This window comes from Dendrobates tinctorius, unplaced genomic scaffold (assembly GCF_039654945.1).
Source record: "Dendrobates tinctorius isolate UK_male_01 unplaced genomic scaffold, ASM3965494v1 ptg000071l, whole genome shotgun sequence".
NCBI classification, from domain to species: domain Eukaryota; kingdom Metazoa; phylum Chordata; class Amphibia; order Anura; family Dendrobatidae; genus Dendrobates; species Dendrobates tinctorius.
In genome coordinates this window covers 16,943,437-16,969,000 of record NW_027361739.1, presented here as the reverse complement: position 1 = coordinate 16,969,000, position 25,564 = coordinate 16,943,437, and the positions used below count along the sequence as shown (strand labels likewise).

Here is a 25,564-nt window from a genome sequence, read left to right as displayed (position 1 = left end):
GCAGAACAAAAAATGTCTGTAAGACGATTTGACCCGTGGAGCAGATTCCACATGTGAAACCCGGTCATAGGCTCTGTCCTCGGACCCCTACTATTCTCCATCTACACCTTCGGCCTGGGACAACTCATAGAATCCCACGGTTTGCAGTATCACCTCTATGCCGATGACACGCAGATCTACCTATATGGACCCAACCTCGCCTCCTTACTGACTGACATCCCACAATGTCTGTCTGCTATCTCAGCCTTCTTTTCTGCTCGCTTTCTCAAACTGAACATGGACAAAACAGAATTCATCATCTTTCCCCCATCTCACTCTACCCATCCACCAGACCTATCCATCAATGTCAACCGCTGCTCTCTTTCCCCAGTCCTGCACGCTCGGTGCCGTGGGGTGATCCTCGACTCTGCCCTCTTTTTCAAACCACATATCCAAGCCCTCGCCTCCTCCTGCCGCCTCAAACTCAAAAATATTTCCCGGATCCGCTCATTCCTCAACCACAAAAACACTAGTGCATGCTCTTTTCTCCCGCCTCGACTACTGCAACCTCCTACTCTCTGGCCTCCCCTCTAGCACTCTGACTCCGCTCCAGTCCATCCTACACTCTGCTGCCCGACTAATCAACCTGTCTCCCCGCTATTCCCCAGCCTCCCCCCTATGCCAGGCCCTTCACTGGCTTCCTATTGCCCAGAGGCTCCAATTCAAAACCCTAACCATGACATACAAAGCCGTCCACAACCTGTCTCCTCCATACATCTGTGACATGGTCTCTAGGTACCTACCTGCACGCAACCTTCGATCCTCTCAAGATCTCCTTCTCTTCTCCCCCCTTATCTCTTCTTCCCACAACCGCATACAAGACTTCTCCCGTGCTTCCCCCATACTCTGGAACTCCCTGCCGCAACACATCAGACTCTCACCATCAACGGAAAACTTCAAGAAGAACCTGAAGACCCACCTGTTCCGACAAGCCTCCAGCCTGCAATGATCCTCGGTCTACTGAACCACCGCACGACCTGCTCTACCCTCTCCTACTGTATCCTCACCCATCCCTGTAGACTGTGAGCCCTCGTGGGCAGGGTCCCCTCTCCTTATGTACTTGTGTGTCCCTTGTCTTACACATGTTTATTATACTTGTCTATAGTTCCTCTTTTCACATGTAAAACGCCATGGAATAAATGGCGCTATACAAATGCATACTAATAGTAATAGTAATAGTCTTTGGTCGGTTGTGTTCATCCATGGGCACCTGCCAGTACCCGCTGGCCAGATCCAGGGATGAAAAGTAGTTTGCCTTTTCCGAGGCAGACAGTGATTCCTCAGTTCTGGGCAATAGATAGGAGTCCCGCACTCTACAGGCATTCAGTCGTCTGTAATCAACACAGAAGCGCAGACTTCCGTCCTTCTTCCGAACTAAAACAATGACTTTCCGGTATGACCCCACTTTGCAGCATGTGAGACAGCATCTCCTTTACTTCTTTATACATCTGAGGAGGTACCTGCCGATATCTTTCCCAAACTGGTAAAGCACTTCCGGTAGGAATTTTGTGGGTGATAGCTTGAGTGCACCAGAAGTCATCTTCATGACTGGCAAAGCTCTGTTGATACCGCTCTAACACAGCTTCCACCTGTTGCCCCTGTTGAGATGAGAGTCCCGTCAATTCCGCCCACATTTGCTTAAAAATTCAGCGACCCTCCTTTGTGCTTCCAGACGGGTGCTCTGGTGTCATTGTAATGGCTTGGGTCCAAGGATCTCCTTGCATTACCGCCAACTGCACGGCCTCTGGTTGCACCAGTTCTTCTGCCATTCCCAGGACCTGAGCCACTTTACTCTTAGATGAAAGGGAGAGATCTTTTCCCAGGTTGATGCACCACACTACAATGTTACTGTCATGGACTGTGGCTAATGTCTGAGCTATGAGGAGTCCTGGGGGTACCTGATGTCGGCTCTATCTGCACCTTCACCCCCTCGAGGAGTGTACAGGCTTGTACTGGCAATGTGAGGGCTGTCTGACCAGGCGGTAGAGTAAGTTTAGCAGCTGGAGAAACCATCACCTTTCCTAGAACTTTTCCTCCGCTTGATGTTTCCTGAGCCTGGACGTCTTGAAACAGTTACTGAAATACCTTCCTTTGGGGAGTTGGCGGGCTCCAATGGTCCAAAAAGGCCTCTTGCGGCTCACTGATCAGGAGAGATCAGATTTCTCTCAGCACATTCATCCCAAGATTCACCACAAGACCGCCACCGACATTGCCGGCAACCAACACGACACCTTTTCGGCCTACATCCTTTCCACACACTCTAATCTCCATCCAGACTACCCCTGCAAACGGGATGGGCACCTGGTCAGTGGCCGTCAGTTTGATCACCAGGCCACACTCGGCCATGCCACTTCTGGAAAATGACGTCTAAAGTAAGCTTCGGGCATAGTGGTCACTTGTGATCCGATATCAATTAAGCAATGAACTGCTCGCCCATTCACATCAGCCCAGACGGTAGGGCTTATAGAGATTTAACCTCCAGGACTCCCGTCTCTCCTCCCTAGTCTTTCAGGCTCTGGGCTGCATCCCCCAGCCACAGAGCCCACTAGTTTAACGGCTGCCAAGGTAGGGACCGTCCCTGTCTCACACAACCTCGGGCATAGTGTCCAGCGTTCCCACACTTGAAACAAGTAAGATCCCATACAGCAAGGGGCTGTCTCATTCCCTGACAAGGCTCGACGAACAAGCGGGACTCTGATTCGCTCCTCTTTCTCGACGTATTTATTGCTAAAGCAGGCACTCTTCTAAGGCTGGTCCACTTTTTTCGCATTTCTTGTATTTCCTTCCTGATTTCCCTGGAACACTCTGGTTCAGCCTTGGGCGGGGTGGATACCTCATTGCTCCAGACCATCCCTGCCAAGGTCGCCGTCCCCTGTTCCTGCTCTCTCCCACGCACTTCCGCCCCTACTTCTAGGAAGGTCATATGTGGTTTAGTGCGCAGGTGCTCTCACAAAGCTTGTTTAAGCAGCGCCTCCCTGAGACCTGCCACAAACTGATCCATCAGTATTACATCAGGCAGTCCCACTCCTATAGCCCCCTCATCATCCCGTTTAGCGATATGCGCATTCACCTCCTGCAGTGCAATAATGTACTGAGTCACAGCCTCCCCTTCCCTCTGGACATGGTGAAACAGTCGCATCCGTAATTCCCCAACGTTGATGGGATCCCCATGCATCTCTTCCAGGATCTGCATCACCTTGTCCAGAGTATCCTGTTCTTGGGGAGGGTGAAACACCATAGAACACCAAACTTCACCATCCAAGGCCATCACAGCAATCTCCGCTTGCATAACAGGGGTCATGGGATGCATCCGCAACATGTTTTTAAACTGCTCGGTCCAGTCCCACAGCATTATATAATTCCCCTTAAATTTTTGGAGATTGCTGAGCATGGCCCCCCAGTGGCAAGCTAGACCTCGGGGCACTCATGATGGATTGGTCTGCGGCTTCTGTGTTCAAGGACTGCATCTTGCCGACTACGCCAAAATGTAAAGCAGGTAAACGGATGCAGTAACACAAAGGCACAGAGCAAGGGTTAACAGGAGTGCGGTTTAATTAACAATAATGAACTGGCAGGGAGATAACAGGAAGGGGGAAGACAGGTTAAACAGTATAATTGTGGTTCAACGCAACAGTCTTTCTAACAACTTTAACTTATCGTGACTGTCTTTTAGTTGCCTGTAGTCCAACAGATGATGGAATGCCGGCAGAGGCCGACACTGCATCTTCAGGCTTTTCCACCCAACACATGGTCATGCTTCTGGTGGCAGGGGGCGGTCACCGGTTTTGCCAGCTGAGCCCCTAGTCCATTGAACTGCAGAGCCGAATTGTGAAGCTCCGCACAAATCTCTACTCAGCGTGTGCTCTCCTGCGCACCCGCCAACAACTGGATGCATGCACCACGATGTTTCACTTGGCGCTCGTCCCTCGGTACACCAGCTGGCAATGGCGGATCTTAATAGGGGCGGATGGGGCGGTCGCCCCGGGCCCAAGGTTTTTTGGGGGCCCAGGGGCAGGGGCCCAGGGGCAGGGGCGGGCTGGGCCGGGTGGCAGAGAGGCAAATGCCCCCCGGACCGCTCCCCCAGCACCTGTACAGGGCCGGCCGTGCCCTGTGCTGTGACGCCGCCGGCAGCAGACAGCCGCCCGCGTCACATTCTATGAGGGGCCGGGAGCTGTGCACGGCCGTCACCTTGACGGCTGCTCAGCTCTGGCTGTACTTCCGGGTCAGATGTCGGGCGTGCGCGATGACGTCATCGTGCATGCGCCGACATGTCCCGGAGGATGCTGAAAGCAGAGGCGCTGCTGGGGAGCGAGCCGGCTGTGAGGTAAGTATGGGGAACTTTTTTTATTTTTTTTTATTTATAAAATGAATTAAATGGGGGAGAGGGTGAGTGGGGGCTGTACACAATGAAGGGGGGGTGACTGGGGCCTGTATATGATGAAGGGGGGGTGACTGGGGCCTGTATATGATGGAGGGGTGACTGGGGCCTGTATATGATGAAGGGGGGGTGACTGGGGCCTGTATATGATGAAGGGGGGGTGACTGGGGCCTGTATATGATGAAGGGGGGGTGACTGGGGCCTGTATATGATGAAGGAGGGGTGACTGGGGCCTGTATATGATGAAGGGGGGTGACTGGGGGCTGTATATGATGAAGGGGGGGTGACTGGGGCCTGTATATGATGAAGGGGGGGTGACTGGGGCCTGTATATGATGAAGGGGGGGTGACTGGGGGCTGTATATGATGAAGGGGGGGTGACTGGGGCCTGTATATGATGAAGGGGGGGTGACTGGGGGCTGTATATGATGAAGGGGGGGTGACTGGGGTTGTACAGGATGAAGGGGGTGAGTGGGGGCTTCACAGGATGAAGGGGGGATGAGTGGGGGCTTCACATGATGAAGGGGGGTGAGTGGGGCTGCACATGAAGGGGGGGTGAGTGGGGCTGCACATGATGAATTGGGGGTAAGGGGGACTGCACATGATGTGGGGATAAAATTAACTGCACATGATGATGGGGTAGTGGGGCTGCACATGAAGTTGGGGGGGGAAGGGGACTGCACATGATAAAATGGAAGGGGGGATAAGGGGCTGCAAATGATGAAGCGGCACTGCAGATGAAGTGAGTGGGTGATAGGGGACTGCAATGGATGAAGTAAGGGGACTTCAAATTAAAGTGGGGACATTAAAGTGGATCCCCTATGGCCAGGATCACGTTGGGCGATTTTGTGCGTATTGGCCGTAGGCCTACAGCTTATGTGCAACGTCTTTTTAGGCCATGTCCACACGTGGTGGAATGGTGGCGGGTTTTCCGTATGGACCCGCAGCAAACCAAGTGCTGCGGTCCGTACGGCTGTCAATTCCTGCACGGGGACCGCAGCGCTCAGGTGGGAAGGGGGGTACAGGGGCCCAGGTTTTATGAACAGCCCCGGGCCCATAGTCCACTTAATCCGCCACTGCCAGCTGGTACCTGAACACCTGCATGGCGCTGCTTCACTTGGCACCCATCTCTCTGTGCGCCCAACGGTATCAGGGAATCCTCATTAACCGAGTCCTGGGTCTCTGCTCTGAGGTTAAACTTGCTCTGTAGAACGTAGCTGGTCCCTGCTCTTTCTCCATCGGCGGGAACTTTCTGCCTTTTCCCACGCTAAATTCTGCTGTCTCCCCTCGCTTACCACACCCCATCCTCTCAGGTCATGGGTTCTTTCCGTCTCCTCTTTCCTTCCTCCCAACAAAACTGGATGCAGCCTCGGCAGCTCCAGACCCGGCATATCAGAGCAGTGCCGCCATCAGGGAAATACTGCCCTGACTGGCGTATGGGGCCCGGTGGGCAGAGGGGGCCCGCATAAGGCCCGGTCTCCTATGCTCTCTGGGCCCCTACCGGCAGGTAAACTGGGCCCTTAGCGCGGCGCTGCGGGCGGCAGCTAAACGCTATTGACATGCGGGCCCGCCAGCCCGCACGTCAATAGTTAACAGCCGCCAGCCAATCGGAGGACGCCAATCAGTGACGTCAGCTGCAGTGTGCACATCGCCTGCATCTGATGTCACTGTCAGTCGCCGGCTAGAGCGCGCTTCAGCATCTTGGAGGGACGGAGCCTCGCCCGCCGCTGGAGCGTGGCCAGGTAAGGAGAAGTTTTTTTTTTGTTTGTTTGTTTGTTTTTGACAGCGGCAATCCAGGGGGCCCGGGGCAGAATGCTGGATATGGGGCAGAATGTTAGACATGGGGCAGAATGCTGGACTGGGGCAGAATGCTGGACATGGGGCAGAATGCTGGACATGGGGCAGAATGCTGGACTGGGGCAGAATGCTGGACTGGGGCAGAATGCTGGACATGGGGTAGAATGCTGGACATGGGGCAGAATGTTGGACTGGGGAAGAATACTGGGCTGGGTCAGAATGCCGGACATGGGGCAGAATGCTGGAGACTGGGGCAGAATGCTGAACATGGGGGCAGAATGCTGGACTGGGGCAGAATGCTGGAGATTGGGGCAGAATGCTGGAGATTGGGGCAGAATGCTGGACATTGGGCAGAATGCTGGAGACTGGGGCAGAATTCTGGACATGAGGCAGAATGCTGGAGACTGGGGCAGAATGCTGGACATGGGGCAGAATGCTGGAGACTGGGGCAGAATGCCAGACATGGGGCAGAATACTGAACATGGGGGCAGAATACTGAACATGGGGGCAGAATGCTGGACATGGGGCAGAATGCTGGAGATTGGGGCAGAATGCTGGACATGGGGCAGAATGCTGGACATGGGGCAGAATGCTGGAGACTGGGGCAGAATTCTGGACATGAGGCAGAATGCTGGAGACTGGGGCAGAATGCTGGACATGGGGCAGAATGCTGGAGACTGGGGCAGAATGCCAGACATGGGGCAGAATCCTGGAGACTGGGGCAGAATACTGAACATGGGGGCAGAATGCTGGACATGGGGCAGAATGCTGGAGACTGGGGCAGAATGCTAGACATGGGGCAGAATGCTAGAGACTGGGGCAGAATGCTGGAGACTGGGGCAGAATGCTGGAGACTGGGGCAGAATTCTGGACATGGGACAGAATGCTAGAGACTGGGGCAGAATGCTGGACATGGGGCAGAATGCTGGAGACTGGGACAGAATGCTGGACATGGGGCAGAATGCTGGAGACTGGGGCAGAATGCTGGAGACTGGGGCAGAATGCTGGACATGGGGCAGAATGCTGGACATGGGGCAGAATGCTGGAGATGGGGGCAGAATGCTGGAGATGGGGGCAGAATGCTGGAGATGGGGGCAGAATGCTGGAGAATAGGGCAGAATGCTGGAGACTGCGGCAGAATGCTGGACATGGGGCAGAATGCTGGAGACTGGGGCAGAATGCTGAACATGGGGGCAGAATGCTGAACATGGGGGCAGAATGCTGGACATGGGGCAGAATGCTTGAGACTGGGGCAGAATGCTAGACATGGGGAAGAATGCTGGAGACTGGGGCAGAATGCTGGAGACTGGGGCAGAATGCTGGAGACTGGGGCAGAATGCTGGACATGGGGCAGAATTCTGGAGACTGGGGCAGAATGCTGGACATGGGGCAGAATGCTGGAGATGGGGGCAGAATGCTGGAGATGGGGGCAGAATGCTGGAGATGGGGGCAGAATGCTGGAGATGGGGCAGAATGCTGGAGATGGGGCAGAATGCTGGACATGGGGCAGAATGCTGGAGAATAGGGCAGACTGCTGGAGACTGCGGCAGAATGCTGGACATAGGGCAGAATGCTGGACATAGGGCAGAATGCTGGACATGGGGCAGAATGCTGGAGACTGGGGCAGAAAGCTGGACAGGGGGCAGAATGCTGGAGACTGGGGCAGAACGATGGACATGGGGAAGAATGCTGGAGACTGGGGCAGAATGCTGGACATGGGGCAGAATGCTGGAGACTGGGGCAGAATGCTTGACACGAGGCAGAATGCCGGAGACTGGGGCAGAATGCTGGACATGGGGCAGAATGCTGGAGACTGGGGCAGAATGCTGGACATGGGGCAGAATGCTGGAGACTTAGGCAGAATGCTGGACATGGGGCAGAATGCTGGACGCTGGGGGCAGAATGCTGGAAACTGGGGCAGAATGCTGGACGCTGGGGGCAGAATGCTGGACATGGGGGCAGAATGAGAGACACAGGGCATGATTGGAGACACTGGGCAGAATGGAGATACGGGGCATGATTGGTGACAGATGGGGCAGGGTTGGAGACAGATCGCACAGGATCATGGGGCAGGATGGATATGATGGAGATCATATGTGGGCAGAATGGATACTCATGAGGGCGGGATGGGAGAACAAATGGCTAAAGCCAGGAATGAGACACACGGGGGTCAGGATGGGGGATATTATTACCATAGGGGCTAATTCAGGGATATTATTACTGCAGTGATGCATTTAATTTTTTGAGGATATTGTTTTAAATGGGGGCGGTCCTGTTACTGTGCAGGGCGACGCTATGTCGCCTTTTTTTCTTCATGTGGTGTAATGTAGAAGTTGTGAAAAAATAAGTAATGTGTTCTGCAAGCGGAGCTCTAGATAACTGTGTTATTTCCTGCAGAGACGAGCCCTGGCTGGAAGACGTGATGGCGATCTGTGCTGGATGAATGAAAAGCAAGAATGAAGGACTTCACCTAGAGATATCACTGGTGAGTTAATGTTAGGCGTCAGGTTTCTGCGGCTGCTCTACAGGAATCTAGAGCCTCACATTCTGCGGTCTCCTGCTGTCTTTCTACTACAGAGGAGATTGCTTTGCAGCCGACCGCTCCAGAGACTAAGTCCCTCTGTGCTCCGACTGGGCATGCTCACGAGATGATCCTACATTGGAGATCGGGAGTCATGTGCCCAGGTCCTGTTCCAGATCTCATTGGTCCATCTCGGAGATCTGGAAGGTCCCGCACGGCTATAAAAAGCGCCCATGGCCGTTCCACCATGCGCTAGTATAGACTATACTGCTATGTGTGAATGGTGACGGATGTATGACTCTGGTGACTGACTCATTTGAAACCCCTTCCCTCTGATATTACGCATGGTGATAGGGAATTAGGTTAGCAGTCAGCGCCAGTCAGTGGCAAGCCTTAAGCCACTGTGCTCACCACACCACTACGCTAGCGTCCGACATCACGCTTGCCTTCCAGCCTTGTCGTAGAGCGGCAGTGTGCTACGCTGCGCTGCAGTTGCAGCGCCCGCAGTAGCGACGCCGCACACGGTAGGTCTAGAAGGACGCAGCTCCTCTGTCTTAGGGCCTGCTCCTGTGACCAGATACCGTGTGTGCATTTTAACTGAACTTTGTGACACTAACAGGTTCAGTGTTCTTTGTGTTTTTGTGTTGCGGCATCTCTGTGTGTGAACAGAGCCTGCTCTGCGCACTACAGGTGAAGTTGAACCCGTGCGCATTATACCGCCATATTGCTTCTGCCATCACTCAGCAGCGGTTGTAACACCTACTGCACGGTGGACCCCGAGCGGCGAACGCACTTTATTATCATTTTTATTTAGTGCATTCCGCCGCTCCTAACAGTTAGTGTGTTACCTGTACACTGACACTATACATTGTATACTATATACAGAGGTCCTGTGTATAGTATAATGTCACCAGTGATCACTGTGTTACCTGTACATTATATACAGAGCTCCTGTGTATAATGTAATTGATCACTATATTACCTGTATACAGACATTGCATACTAAATACAGATCTCCTGTGTATAATGCCACTTATGGTGATAGTATTGTTTTTTTATTACTGATCAGTATTGTAGTTTTCAGCCACCATGTGGTGGTAATATGTGGTCTGGGCATGGTGTGGTAGTATTTGTCCCTTGTTTATGCTATTATTTGGTCACTTTGTGGTGGTAATATGTGGTCTGGACATGGTGCGGTTTTATTTGTTCCTTGTATGTGATATTATTCAGTCACTGTGGTAGTAATATGTGGTCTGGTCATGGTGTGGCGGCATTTGTTCCTTGTATGTGGTATTATAGGTCACTATGTGGTGGTAATATGTGGTCTGGACATGGTGTAGCGGTATTTGTTCCTTATATGTGATATTATTGGTCATTTTAAAAATTGAAAAATAAATAAAAATATACCTAAATTGTATTGCATATTTTAACAAATATTTAATATGTTACAGTAGAGTAGAGCCCGGCCAAAAGTGTCTACCCTGTTATGGTGGCGGCTTAAAAAAATCTTTTGTCCAAAGCAAAAGCTGCCGGCTATATGTGTCATCTGGTGATAGGAACTGTTAATGTGTGATAGGTGAAAAGTGGAGTTTTTCCAAGAGAGAGCGGTGGGACTGTGGACAATTTGAGGGGTGGAGGCGGGGCTGGGTGGAGCCTGGGCGGAGTCTCAAGGGGGCCCCGAAAATTTTACCAGTATGGGGCCCCGAAATTCCTAGTGGCAGCCCTGTATCAGAGGTACCCACAGCCCGGTCCTCTTCCTTACAACCTCAAGGAGATGCTGTGACTGATATCTTTTAACAAAGAGATCCCTTTGCTGTGTTGTAAGCTGTTTACGGACCACGGCTTTTGTTGTAAAATACAACTAAGAAAATGTCAAGAAAATCCTACTAGAATAGGAACATTTTATATGGAGTTAATCAGAATCAGTGTAAATGATGGCAGCTGTGCACGGATTACTTTTTATATGAATTTAAAGGTCATTGGATAATTCTGAACAACCCAATTATAACACTTATGCAACCACATTATTTTGTTTTTATTATTTTTATTTTGCTCGTCAAAAATATGTCACTTTGTTTCTCAATGGATTTGTATAGATTATTGGTGACATTAAAGGTGGGAAAAGTTCTGAAATTATTCTTCTTGTCATGATTTTTTTACTTGTCAAAAACCTGGCATTTTATCAGGGGTGTGTAGACTTTACTGTATGTTCACTGTGTTTGAATGGGGTTTCAAAAATCTTGTTCGCATGTAGCATATTTCTCTAATACGTTCTTCATTTTGGACTTCTATTCTGTGTATTTAAACTTATCTGTCATGAATGTTCTCTATACAAAGTTGAGAATCAATTCAGATTGCAACTCCTTCAACAAGACGGATTTTGTTTGACATAAATGGAAGTGGCAAGAAAACAAGCAGGAACATTTTTATTAATGTATTTCCTTTTTCTTACCACAGGAGTCTGAGACAGAAAGTGAGACAGAAGAAAGTGAGAATGAGACTGAGTTTTCCACAGAAGAAGACACCGTGGATAAGGACGTGAATGACACTCGAGCAAAACTCATTGAGAAGATGACGGCTTTCATCTCGGCAATGAAGATTTTATTTGAGGCTCTGTTTACCACAGCAGGAAAAGTGGTGGTCACACTTCTTCTTGGTCTGTCAGGTAGTTTCAATACAAAATATTTTTTGCCATCATCCCCCCCTCTAAAATTCCAGTGAATTCTTATTATATGCAACTATTCCCTAATTTACTGAATGTATATTATTGGAATTGTAATATGGCTTGGGGCAGTAGCATTGGATGAGGTACTTGTCTGTTGCTCCCCAGCACGTTACATGAAGATGAAGGTCCTGGCTGGATGTGTGGACTTTTGTTGTAGAGGCAGTACACCCATGCAGGCCACATATAACTGATGACGTCGGTTTGCCAGGACCAGATGTTAACCAGTTCATGAAAGGAGATCACCAGTTCTTAACAAATTAAGCTTTGCTAAACGGCCATTGCGTGGCAACTATGTACACAAGATAGCGGGTACACAACTTCTCGCACGTTTCTTCATTAATATAGAACATCTCAGTACAGTCTCGTTACTTCATTGGACTCCCACCTTCCTGCCTCCACTGGTCTTATTTCATTCACCACCACTCAGTTTAACACCACAGACAGTCCATGAAAGCTATTTCCTCTTCCCGTGGTTCCGCGTCTGAATCTCCTCGTAGAGGATAGGGTTTACTAAAATGGCCCAACTCAGCTTCAAGCTCTCTGACACTTAGGAAAATCTAGCCCAGTACACTCACTTCATCTCATGTTCTATTCCATCCTTGCTTGTTACCTTTAAGAGCCGTAAACTACTCGGGGCTTTGCTGCTAGGCCTACCTTCTCCGGGCCCTACTCACTTGGTTACTTTGGTCAGTTCTCTAAGCTGGTACTGTCCTTCTCTCTCTGTTTTTGTAATCTTCTCTCTGTCTCGGTCTGTTCTTCAGGATCACACTATCTCTATCCCGATCTCCTTTCTCTTTTGCCACAAAATACACAATGCATGCTGTCCTACTAAGCACTTAGCCCAAACATCTGCAAGTTAGGGTACCGTTACACCTAGCGATGCACCAGCGATCCCGACCAGCGATATGACGCGGTCAGGATCGCTGGTACATCGCTAGGTGGTCGCTAGTGAGCTGCCACACAGGCAGATCTCACCAGCGACATAGCGGTGGTCGGGGATCGCTACTTACCTGTCAGACGCGGCGATCCTGCGTCCTCCCGCCCGGCTCCACGTGTCGCTCGTCGGCGCCACAGGAAGCGCCGCAGGAAGTGACCGACGAGGAATGGTCCAGGAGCTTCTCGCGCGATCAGCGATAACCAGTGGGGGAGCCGGTCGGAGGTAAGTATCACATGCAGCGATATCGCTAGTAATATCGCTATAACGTTACAAAATCGGTGACTTTACAGCGATATTGCTAGCGATATCGCAGTGTGTAACGGGGGCTTTAGTCCCTGTCTGAGTCTCAGGAAGTCCTCTCTGATCCTGCTCCATAACCCCTCCCTCTCTGAGCCATTCCCAACACTTAACTAGGTCTTACCCTACTCACTGTCTGTTGCTGGGCAGAACTCAGCTTCCTAACAGTTTAGTGCAGAACACTACAATGCATCAATACACAATTCACATTACACATCACCATCACAATAACACATGACATTATACACATTACACTTTATATTATACACAGCACTGACATTTTCAAGGGAGAACAGGGCAGTATGTCCATCTCCTTACAGAATTACTCTTATTCTTGCCTGATAATAAGTCTGAAAACTGTTCCACTAAATCTGCCTGTAAATGTTCCATTTTAGGTTGTGCTTCATAAGTAATATCACCTTTCCCCTGATAGGCTATGCAAACATCATTAAACATTTATAGAATATTTTATGAAAAATTACAAGTGTCTGAAATTGTTTTTCCTACAGTCGTATTTCCTATGACTCCTAGATATGGGATGGACCTTCATTTATTAACAAATGACACAAACTATAGTAACTGTAAGCCCCAAATGAAATCAAATAAATACACAACACATTATTTTGGTGTTTAATGGCCACAGCTTTATTTAAAATCACATCACTATAACAATAACATTAAGGGCTCAGTAACACGTCCCATTTTTCCACATGTAAGAATAATGAACCAATTATTCTGATCAGACCTTTATCACAATCTGTCGTCCGAGTGTCATCCATTTTTCTAGTTGTGGAGGACAGTCTCTGAAAATTATATGAATGTTGTCAACTGAGTGAGGTCTGATCTTTTCGCAGATCCATTGACTTGCATTGCCGATTTGGATCCGACCCTCGGATCAAAATCGGACATATCTCTGATATTTTTTCAGATGACTCAACCCGAGGAAAAAAATCAGACACGTACACAGCCCAATAGAATATCATAGGCTTGAGTGCTGTAAAATCTCTAAAAACCACGGATAGCACTGTACGCAAAAATTGAACGTCCAGTATGAATGAGCCCTTAGTCTTCGTTCAGTGTGTGATGTCCGAGTAAAAATTGGATAGCATAACTACAGCAAGTAGCCCCGTAAGTGAGACTTTTTTGCAATCAGGATTTGTCTCTCAAATGAAAAAAACTAGTGACAGATTCCCTGTAATTTAAATTAGTTGATTGAAAACTTCCACTTGACTCCAAGACTGCAACAACAAGTATGTGACAATAAGAGATCCAGCTGATTTCATTTTAATCAAGTCTCATTCTGACTTTTTCTTTTTCGTTGATAAGTTTTAAATATATATTTAAAGCCTTAAGTCAAGCAAAAGTTAATGCCAAAATACAAATTAACATGATGTTTTTAAAATTACCTGATGGCATAAGCACCAAAAGATTACAGGAAAATAAAGGATGGAATGCTACTTAAATCAACTTAAAGGGATCCTGTCATGTTGAAAATGGTATCTAATCTGCAAGGAGGATGTTATCACACGGGAGGACCTGATAAGATTGTATTCATTTTTTTTTAAATAATTTTTATTGAAAATTTTTAAAAGCTTACAGGAAAAGAGAAAATATTTAGGCATTTTAGATTTTTCACTATCAATTATAGGTTAACAACCAGTCTTATACTATAGCGATAGTTAAACATTTTCAAGTAAAGAGTACAATTTTACAAACAAAGACACAGACTCAGACAAAAGGAAAGGGGGGAAATGATGTGGAATATTACGACCTAGTTACAGCCATCTCATAGAGGTCATATATTTAACATGGACCAAAAGGAATCCCAAGGAGACCAAACAAGGTTAACTCTCTCTACAGTGTTGTCATTAAGGGCTGCTTGGTATTCAAAGTTCCTGATATCCTTGATGCAAGAATATAGATCTGGTTGGGAACATGGAGAGGTTTTCTTCCAATGGTAGGCAATCAAACAGCGTGCTACTGTTAACATACAGTATGTAAAAGCAGTCTAATGGATCTCTTGGATATGGATTCGGGGAAAATATTTAATAGAAAGAGCTGAGGACTTAATGGGAGATCCACTCCAAAAACTTGCTTAATGATGAGTTGGACTATCACTCAGAAAGGTTTAATCAGTAGACAGTCCCAAAAAATGTGAAATATAGAACCTCTAGACAGGACACAATGCCAGCAAAGGGAAGGAATAGATGGGTCCATTTTATGTAAAAATTCAGGCGTATGGTAGCAGAGATGAAGGATTTTGTATTGACTTTCTTTGTATGAAATACAAGATGCAGTCTTGGCTGCTCTGGTCCAAACATTTCTCCATTCTACAACGGTCAGTATTTTACCCAGATATTCCTCCCATTTGAGCATACAGTGCCTACAAGTAGTATTCAACCCCCTGCAGATTTAGCAGGTTTACACATTCGGAATTAACTTGGCATTGTGACATTTGGACTGTAGATCAGCCTGGAAGTGTGAAATGCACTGCAGCAAAAAAGAATGTTATTTCTTTAATTTTTTTTTTAAATTGTGAAAAGTTTATTCAGAGGGTCATTTATTATTCAACCCCTCAAACCACCAGAATTCTGTTTGGTTCCCCTAAAGTATGAAGAAGTATTTCAGGCACAAAGAACAATGAGCTTCACATGTTTGGATTAATTATCTCTTTTTCCAGCCTTTTCTGACTATTTAAGACCCTCCCCAAACTTGTGAACAGCACTCATACATGGTCAACATGGGAAAGACAAAGGAGCATTCCAAGGCCATCAGAGACAAGATCGTGGAGGGTCACAAGGCTGGCAAGGGGTACAAAACCTACCTGTCTCCACTGTTGGGAGCATCATCCAGAAGTGGAAGGCTTATGGAACTACTGTTAGCCTTCCACGGCCTTGACAGCCTTTGAAAGTTTCCTCCCGTGCCGAGGCAGGCTTGTCCGAAGAGTCAAGGCTAACCCAAGGACAACAAGGAAGGAGCTCCGGGAAGATCTCATGGCAGTGGGGACATTGGTTTCAGTCAATACCATAAGTAACGTACTCCACCGCAATGGTCTCCGTTCCAGACGAGCCCGTAAGGTACCTTTACTTTCAAAGCGTCATGTCAAGGCTCGTCTACAGTTTGCTCATGATCACTTGGAGGACTCTGAGACAGACTGGTTCAAGGTTCTCTGGTCTGATGAGACCAAGATCGAGATCTTTGGTGCCAACCACACACGTGACGTTTGGAGACTGGATGGCACTGCATACGACCCCAAGAATACCATCCCTACAGTCAAGCATGGTGGTGGCAGCATCATGCTGTGGGGCTGTTTCTCAGCCAAGGGGCCTGTCCATCTGGTCCGCATCCATGGGAAGATGGATAGCACGGCCTACCTGGAGATTTTGGCCAAGAACCTCCGCTCCTCCATCAAGAATCTTAAGATGGGTCGTCATTTCATCTTTCAACAAGACAACGACCCAAAGCACACAGCCAAGAAAACCAAGGCCTGGTTCAAGAGGCAAAAAATCAAGGTGTTGGAGTGGCCTAGTCAGTCTCCTGACCTTAACCCAATTGAAAACTTGTGGAAGGAGCTCAAGATTAAAGTCCACATGAGACACCCAAAGAACCTAGATAACTTGGAGAAGATCTGCATGGAGGAGTGGGCCAAGATAACTCCAGAGACCTGTGCCGGCCTGATCAGGTCTTATAAAAGACGATTATTAGCTGTAATTGCAAACAAGGGTTATTCCACAAAATATTAAACCTAGGGGTTGAATAATAATTGACCCACACATAACTTTTTGGTTTGTAAGATTTATGCATCTGTTAATAAATCCTGCTTTTGTGTGAAGTTTGAAGGCTCTAACTTATTTGCATCTTATCAAGCCTGCTAAATCTGCAGGGGGTTGAATACTTCTTGTAGGCACTGTATAAGAGTGTCTAGTTCGGGAATCTGTGGCTGGAGCCTATGTTAAATATTGTAAATACTAGATATGAAACCTCTTGTTGTTGAAGTGTTCTTGCACAGTCTCTCAAAAGAGGTAGGAATGGAGGTCTGCAGACCGTTGAATAATGATGAGGCAAAGTGTCTAATTTTAGTATATTGAAATAATGTTAGAGAATGGAGGGATAAATTTGTTTTCAACTCATCATAGAAATGTAGAATTCGTGTTTTATAGTTAACTAGCTGAAGAGCCCAGCGTTGCCTGGGCATAGTTACCAACTGTGGTTAGTTATAACAAATTAGAATGATTATATTGCACATAAAAACCGTGCATCTAATCCTATCCTTTGTGATACTGACTGCTGAGCCGTATATCTAATCCTCTCCTTTGTGATACTGACTGCTGAGCTGTGTATCTAATCCTATTCTGTGTGATACTGTCTGCTGAGCCGTGTATCTAATACTATTCTGTGTGATACTGTGTGCTGAGCTGCGTATCTAATCCTATCCTATGTGATACTGTCTGCTGAGCCGTGTATCTAATCCTATCCTGTGTGATACTGACTGCTGAGCTGTGTATCTAATCCTATCCTGTCTGATACTGACTGCTGAGCCGTGTATCTAATCCTATCCTGTGTGATACTGGGCTCCCCCTGCAGTCTGTGTCAGAGGGTGGTCTGTGTTGGCACGGTAATAAATTGTGTTATTTCCAGCTTTACAGAAGGACGATAACACCATAGAAATGATAAGAATAATAGGCCTCAGTTACCACAACTGTCTACAAAGAAAACTGTTGCTGATAGCAACCAATCACAGCTCCTTTTTCATCTTTTAAACAGCTCTGGGACATCGTGGCGAGTTTTGAGTAGCGACTTTTGTGTTTTGACTTTTATGTGGCGAGGTTGGCGTATGTGTGGTGAAATGTGTGCTGAGGGTGGTATATGTGTTGATGCAGGTGGTAGTGTGTGGTGCATTTTGTGTGTGTGTTCATATCCCCGTGTGTGGTGAGTATCCCATGTCAGGGCCCCACCTTAGCAACTGTATGGTATATACTCTTTGGCGCCATCGCTCTCATTCTTTCAGTCCCCCTTGTTCACATCTGGCAGCTGTCAATTTGCCTCCAACACTTTTCCTTTCACTTTTTCCCCATTATGTAGATAGGGGCAAAATTGTTTGGTGAATTGGAACGCGCGGGGTTAAAATTTTGCCTCACAACATAGCCTATGACGCTGTCGGGGTCCAGATGTGTGACTGTGCCAAATTTTGTGGCTGTAGCTGCGACATACATACATACACACACACACACATTGAGCTTTATATATTAGATTATGTCAGCGAAGTTAAACAAGCCAGATTGAGTCCATACCCCTGTAAATGAGTGGGTTAAACTCGGATTGGAAAAGGAAGGAAGTAGAGCGGAGTTCATTGATGTCAGACTGAATTTTTTAGAGCAGACCTTCCATATATTTCTTTTGTGTATCATTGGACCCAATAGGTCCACTGACAAGGGATTGTAAGCCCCTTTCCAGATCAGGGAGTTGGGGTGAGCTGGGGCTAACTATAATTTTTCAATCTTCATCCATTTTGTATAGGCAGGTTTAGAAGACCACGATGGGATCGTGCGGAGGTGCGATGCCCAATAATAATGAACAAAGTTAGGTGCTGCCAAACCTCCCATCTCTTTAAAGGCCAACATTACCGACTTTGTAATTCTATGATGTCTTATTGCCCATATGAAATTTAAAGTGCTTGAAAAGCACGTAAATCTCTGAGTGGGGCCGATATGGGTAAAGTCTCAAAAAGATATAACGTTTTTGGGAGGATAGTCATTTTTATTGCTGAAATGCGTCCAAATAGTGAGAGAGGGAGTGATTTCCATTTTGTCGAGATTGTATTAATTTTTGAGGGAAAAGTTTCAGTAAAACTTGCATTACATTAGCTGATATCTCTAGTGTTTGTATGCAGGAGTCCAGTGGGCGGTCCTATTCAGTGACTGACGGTCTTCTCTCTATGACTGTGCATGCAGAGATACCTATCAATCACGAGTAGGACCACCCACTGGACTCATGAATACAAACATCGGGGATTTCAATGAATAAAACACAAGTTATACTAAATCTTTGCAACAAATTTATATATAATTCTGCTCAGTTTCTCCTCTATGTCATGCTGTCCACAGATAAGACAGCATGTATTGCGTGACAGGTTCCCCTTAAACAGGGAGGCAGAAAAAATATGAAAAGGCCGGATGGGAAGGAAATATATTTGCCTTTTCTTCTAGAGAGAGAAAGAGAAAGAGACAGTGAGATAGATAGTTGTATCTCTGCCTGATGCCCACCCTCATAACAGTAAGACACCAGGCACACAGACGGACTGGGGAACCAGGCATCCTAATTCATCAATATAAATCTAGACAATCACTACTATAGAAGGTAAGTGTTCTCCCTTCCAACAGTCATGTGCCCCCCTCGCTCAATACTCTGGGGGGGGTTTATTACTGTACGACTCATAATATTTCTGCTCAATGTACATAATTTTATAACCAAAATTGGACAAAGGCTCATAACTTAATTACTAATGCAAACAGAATACTGACTTGCTTTCAAATTGCTCTAAAGCCATAAATCCACTACATCATAAATGACCATAATGTTATTTGATTAAAAAATACAAACTATTAAATACAAAAAAAAACCTGTCAGGATTATTTCTCATCTTACAGTAAAGGCTTGGCCATAAGGGAGCTGTTACACAGATTAAATGGATACCTATAGTGAAGAAATCTGCATGGTGGTTGTTCTTTACTCTACAGTACATTTAAAGCTTTGGTGTAATAATCTTTAGGTGCATAGGGGTGGAACTGTTAGTGGTGCCATTGGCTCCTGGTTCTGCCTCTCTGCCTGCCTCTGGTGTGTATTTGACAAATCACTGTTATGTGAGTGATATGCCTCCTGTTTGTAAGTAGCCTGACACGCGTTTCGCTTATAGCTTTGTCAGGCAGGTCACTGCCCCAGTATCCCCCGACAAAGCTATATGTGAAACACATATTGCTTCGGGGCACTTGGCATTGTGAGTCAGTTGGTCCATTGCTTTGGAGTGCTGTGGATACTGCGTGTACTGTCTTTTTTTAAGTCTACACAGGAAGCGTATTACATTTGTTAATGAGCACAACCTTTATATGGTTACAAGGTTGTTGCATTCAACATTATTATTTTTGGTATTCTGGTATATTTATCAATGTGTTATTTATTCATATTATAATCACATACTTTGAATCTTTACATCATGATTATTATATTTGAAATGCAGAATGAAACATGCAGAATTTTGTTATAGCATAGATTCCACTAGATGTGTAAATCATTCTGTAGGAATACTGGTCCATATGGAAAAGATGATGTCTTACAGTTGCTGCAAATCAGATGGAGATACTGACATGATCTGAGCAGCCCATTCTACCTCATCTTGGAGATGTCCTATAGGATTAAGATCTGGGGACTGTGACGGCCGGGGAAGCAAGGGAACTTGCTCTAATGTTTCTAGAACCAATCCACAAATATACAGTGGGGGAAAAAAAGTATTTAGTCAGTCAGCAATAGTACAAGTTCCACCACTTAAAAAGATGAGAGGCGTCTGTAATTTACATCATAGGTAGACCTCAACTATGGGAGACAAACTGAGGAAAAAAAATCCAGAAAATCACATTGTCTGTTTTTTTTTCATTTTATTTGCATATTATGGTGGAAAATAAGTATTTGGTCAGAAACAAGCAATCAAGATTTCTGGCTCTCACAGACCTGTAACTTCTTCTTTAAGAGTCTCCTCTTTCCTCCACTCATTACCTGTAGTAATGGCACCTGTTTAAACTTGTTATCAGTATAAAAAGACACCTGTGCACACCCTCAAACAGTCTGACTCCAAACTCCACTATGGTGAAGACCAAAGAGCTGTCAAAGGACACCAGAAACAAAATTGTAGCCCTGCACCAGGCTGGGAAGACTGAATCTGCAATAGCCAACCAGCTTGGAGTGAAGAAATCAACTGTGGGAGCAATAATTAGAAAATGGAAGACATACAAGACCACTGATAATCTCCCTCGATCTGGTGCTCCACGCAAAATCCCACCCCGTGGGGTCAGAATGATCACAAGAACGGTGAGCAAAAATCCCAGAACCACGCGGGGGGACCTAGTGAATGAACTGCAGAGAGCTGGGACCAATGTAACAAGGCCTACCATAAGTAACACACTACGCCACCATGGACTCAGATCCTGCAGTGCCAGACGTGTCCCACTGCTTAAGCCTGTACATGTCCGGGCCCGTCTGAAGTTTGCTAGAGAGCATTTGGATGATCCAGAGGAGTTTTGGGAGAATGTCCTATGGTCTGATGAAACCAAACTGGAACTGTTTGGTAGAAACACAACTTGTCGTGTTTGGAGGAAAAAGAATACTGAGTTGCATCCATCAAACACCATACCTACTGTAAAGCATGGTGGTGGAAACATCATGCTTTGGGGCTGTTTCTCTGCAAAGGGGCCAGGACGACTGATCCGGGTACATGAAAGAATGAATGGGGCCATGTATCGTGAGATTTTGAGTGCAAACCTCCTTCCATCAGCAAGGGCATTGAAGATGAAATGTGGCTGGGTCTTTCAACATGACAATGATCCAAAGCACACCACCAGGGCAATGAAGGAGTGGCTTCGTAAGAAGCATTTCAAGGTCCTGGAGTGGCCTAGCCAGTCTCCAGATCTCAACCCTATAGAAAACCTTTGGAGGGAGTTGAAAGTCCGTGTTGCCAAGCGAAAAGCCAAAAACATCACTGCTCTAGAGGAGATCTGCATGGAGGAATGGGCCAACATACCAACAACAGTGTGTGGCAACCTTGTGAAGACTTACAGAAAACGTTTGACCTCTGTCATTGCCAACAAAGGATATATCACAAAGTATTGAGATGAAATTTTGTTTCTGACCAAATACTTATTTTCCACCATAATATGCAAATAAAATGAAAAAAAAAACAGACAATGTGATTTTCTGGATTTTTTTTTCTCAGTTTGTCTCCCATAGTTGAGGTCTACCTATGATGTAAATTACAGACGCCTCTCATCTTTTTAAGTGGTGGAACTTGCACTATTGCTGACTGACTAAATACTTTTTTTCCCCACTGTATAATGCTCAAAAAAAATAAAGGGAACACTCAAATAACACATCCTAGATCTGAATGAATGAAATATTATCATTGAATACTTTGTTCTGTACAACGTTGAATGTGCTGACAACAAAATCACACAAAAATCATCAATGAAAATCAAATTTATTAACCAATGGAGGCCTGGATTTGGAGTCACACACAAAATTAAAGTGGAATGTAATGCCCTTAAAACAAGTCAACATAAGGCTCAGTATTGTGTGTGGCCTGCACGTGCCTGTATGACCTCCCTATAGTACAACGCCTGGGCATGCTCCTGATGAGGCGGCGGATGGTCTCCTGAGGGATCTCCTCCCAGACCTGGACTAAAGCATTCAACTCCTGGACAGTCTGTGGTGCAACATAACGTTGGTGGATGGAGCGAGACATGATGTCTCAGATGTGCTCAATCGGATTCAGGTCTGGGGAACGGGCGGGCCAGTCCATAGCTTCAATGTCTTCACCTTGCAGGAACTGCTGACACACTCCAGCCACATGAGGTCTGGCATTGTCCTGCATTAGGAGGAACCCAGGGCCAACCACACCAGCATATGGTCTCACAAGGGGTCTGAGGATCTCATCTCGGTACCTAATGCCAGTCAGGCTACCTCTGGAGAGCACATGGAGGGCTGTGCGGCCCTCCAAAGAAATGCCACCCCACACCATTACTGACCCACTGCCAAACCAGTCATGCTGAAGGATGTTGCAGGCAGCAGACCGCTCTCCATGCTGTATCCAGACTCTGTCACATCTGTCACATGTGCTCAGTGTGAACCTGCTTTTATCTGTGAAGAGCACAGGGCGCCAGTAGCAAATTTGCTAATCCTGGTGTTCTGTTGCAAATGCCAAGCGTCCTGCACGGTGTTGGGCTGTGAGCACAACCCCCATTTGTGAACGTCGAGCCCTCAGACCATCCACATGGAGTCAGTTTCTAATTGTTTGTGCAGACACATGCACATTTGTGGTCTGCTGGAGGTCATTTTGCAGGGCTCTGGCAGTGCTCCTCCTGTTCCTCCTTGCACAAAGGCAGATGTAGCGGTCCTGCTGCTGGGTTGTTGCCCTCCTACAGCCCCCTCCACGTCTCCAGGTGTACTGGCCTGTCTCCTGGTAGCGCCTCCAGCCTCTGAACACTATGCTGACAGATACAGCAAACCTTCTTGCCACAGCTCGCATTGATGTGCCATCCTGGATGAGCTGCACTTCCTGAGCAAGTGTGTGGGTTGTAGAGTCGTGCTACCACGAGTGTGAAAGCACAACCAACATTCAAAAGTGACCAAAACATCAGCCAGAAAGCACTGGTACAGAGATGTGGTCTGTGGTCCCCACCCGCAGAACTACTCCTTTATTGAGTGAGTCTTGATAATTGCCAATAATTTCCATTTGTTGTCTATTCTATTTGCACAACAGCATGTGAAATTGATTGTCAATCAGTATTGCTTCCTAAGTGGACAGTTTGATTTCACAGAAGTTTGATTTACTTGGAGTTATATTCTGTTGTTTAAGTGTTCCCTTTATTTTTTTGAGCAGTGTATATTTGTCTGGATGAAATTGTCCTTCTGCCAGTGTGTGTAAGCCACTGCCAAGGGATGAACCTCATTGGCCATAATACTTTAGAAAACCCTACTGTCTAAACGTCCATTAGGTGGCATCAAAGGAGCCAAGGTGTGCCAAGAAATCAACCACTCACACCATTGCTGCGCCTCCATAAGCCTGAACCTGAACCTAGCAATAATGGTTTATTGATTCATGTTGCTTGGGACAAATTCTGACCCTCCCATCATTAAGGTGCAATTAAAATCTGGATTTAGCTGACTAGGCAATGCTTTTCCATTGCTCAGTGAACGAAGTTTTGTGCTTTTTTTTGCTCACCTGGTCATTTGTTTTTTTAGCCCATCTGAGCTAGTGAAGGAATTGTGTGCTTTGATATGAGAAATGTATCCTCCCTTTCGTCAATGAGTTGTTAGCATCAACAGAATCCCCTTTTGCAGGATATCTTTACACCACTCCTTGAATACATTCGTGCCATCTACATCGTCAGGGATGCTAAGCCCAATAATTAGTGTAGTTGTGACGTCAAGATTGCAGCCTGTAAACAATTAATAGGAACAGCAGCAGAGAGCCAGAGTTGGGCCAGGGAAAGGTGCATAACTTATTCTGTTTAGCTAGCACAAGCCAATGGGCTCAAAAACTTGAAAGCTAAAAACAGGCTTCAACACCTTAACCACCTGTGATGTACTTGTTCATCTTAGGCTGAATGTTGGGTAAATAGAGTGGGCTCAGGGGGTCCTTAGTGAGCAGATGCTGACTGTGTTACATATGTAAGGGGTTGCAATGTGATATCTGCCCTTAACCCCTTTCTTGGTTCATCCCGATGTTATATAATGATATTGGCATTGTATATTCTAGTACTGTGCAAAAAAACGTATAGACTAAATACCCTGTGTTTGTTATTACCTTTTATCAGCACTTGCTGACTACTGTTATATGTCTTATTGCAAGGTATTTTTGCACATTTGTCATTCTGTGCTTTTTGTTACAGTATTCTAAGTGTGGTCGCACTAGTGACTTATATAGAGGTAAAATTATGTTCTCCTCATGAGCATCTACGCCTCTTTTAATGCATCCCATTATTTTATTTGCCTTTGCAGCAGCTGCTTGACTCTGGCCACTAAATGTGAGTTTGTCGTCCACCCATACACCCAGGTCTTTTTCAGTGACTGTTTTGCCCAGTGTTTTACAATTAAGCACATAATTATACAACTTGTTCGTTCTACCCAAGTGCATGACCTTACATTTATCCCCATTAAAGCTCATTTGCCATTTATCAGCCCAAGCTTCTAGTTTACATAAATCCTCCTGTAATATAAAATTGTCCTCCTCTGTATTAATTACCCTGCAGAGTTTAGTGTCATCTGCAAATATTGAAATTCTACTCTCTATGCCCCCTACAAGGTCATTAATAAATATGTTAAAAAGAAGCGGGCCCAAAACTGATCCCTGTGGTACCCCACTGCTAACCGTGACCCAGTCCGAGTGTGCTCCATTAATAACCACCCTTTGTTTCCTATCCCTGAGCCAGCTCTTAACCCACCTACACATATTTTCCCCTATCCCCATTGTTCTCATTTTATGTATCAACCTTTTGTGTGGCACCGTATCAAAAGCTTTTGAAAAGTCCATGTACACCACGTCCACTGCATTCCCTTGGTCCAGTCCGGAACTTACCTCTTCATAAAAGCTTATCAGATTAGTCTGACAGGAACGGTCTCTTGTAAACCCATGTTGATATTGGGTCATAAGGTTATTCTTCTCCAGATACTCCAGTATAGTATCTCTTAGAAAACCCTCCAGGATTTTACCCACAGTTGAGGTTAAACTTACAGGCCTATAATTTCCAAGTTCAGTTTTTGTCCCCTTTTTGAATATTGGCACCACATTTGCTATACGCCAGTCCTGTGGTACAGACCCTGTTATTATGGAATCTTTAAAGATTAAAAATAGTGGTCTATCAATGACTGTGCTTAATTCCTGCAGTACTCGGGGGTGTATCCCATCCGGGCCCGGGGATTTGTCAATTTTAGTGATTTGTAGACGCCGCCGTACTTCCTGCTGGGTTAAGCAGGTGACATTTAATGGAGAATTTTTATCCCTGATCATGTTATCCATCATAAGGTAGTAGAACTTCCTTATAGAAGTCAGTTGGGGCCAAGGCGCCCGTGCAGCTCACTTGCGCTAACTAGCCCCGCACAACACAGT

The 25,564-nt window shown here is 46.4% G+C and overlaps 1 protein-coding gene across 1 annotated transcript in view; it reads left to right on the top strand.

Moving 5' to 3' along the window:
- LOC141096108 (piezo-type mechanosensitive ion channel component 2-like) overlaps positions 1–25,564 on the top strand; it is a 242,528-nt gene that overhangs the window by 19,967 nt on the left and 196,997 nt on the right. The window contains 1 exon segment of the mRNA XM_073582522.1: positions 11,195–11,399. Within this exon segment, the coding sequence (XP_073438623.1) occupies positions 11,195–11,399 (205 nt within the window).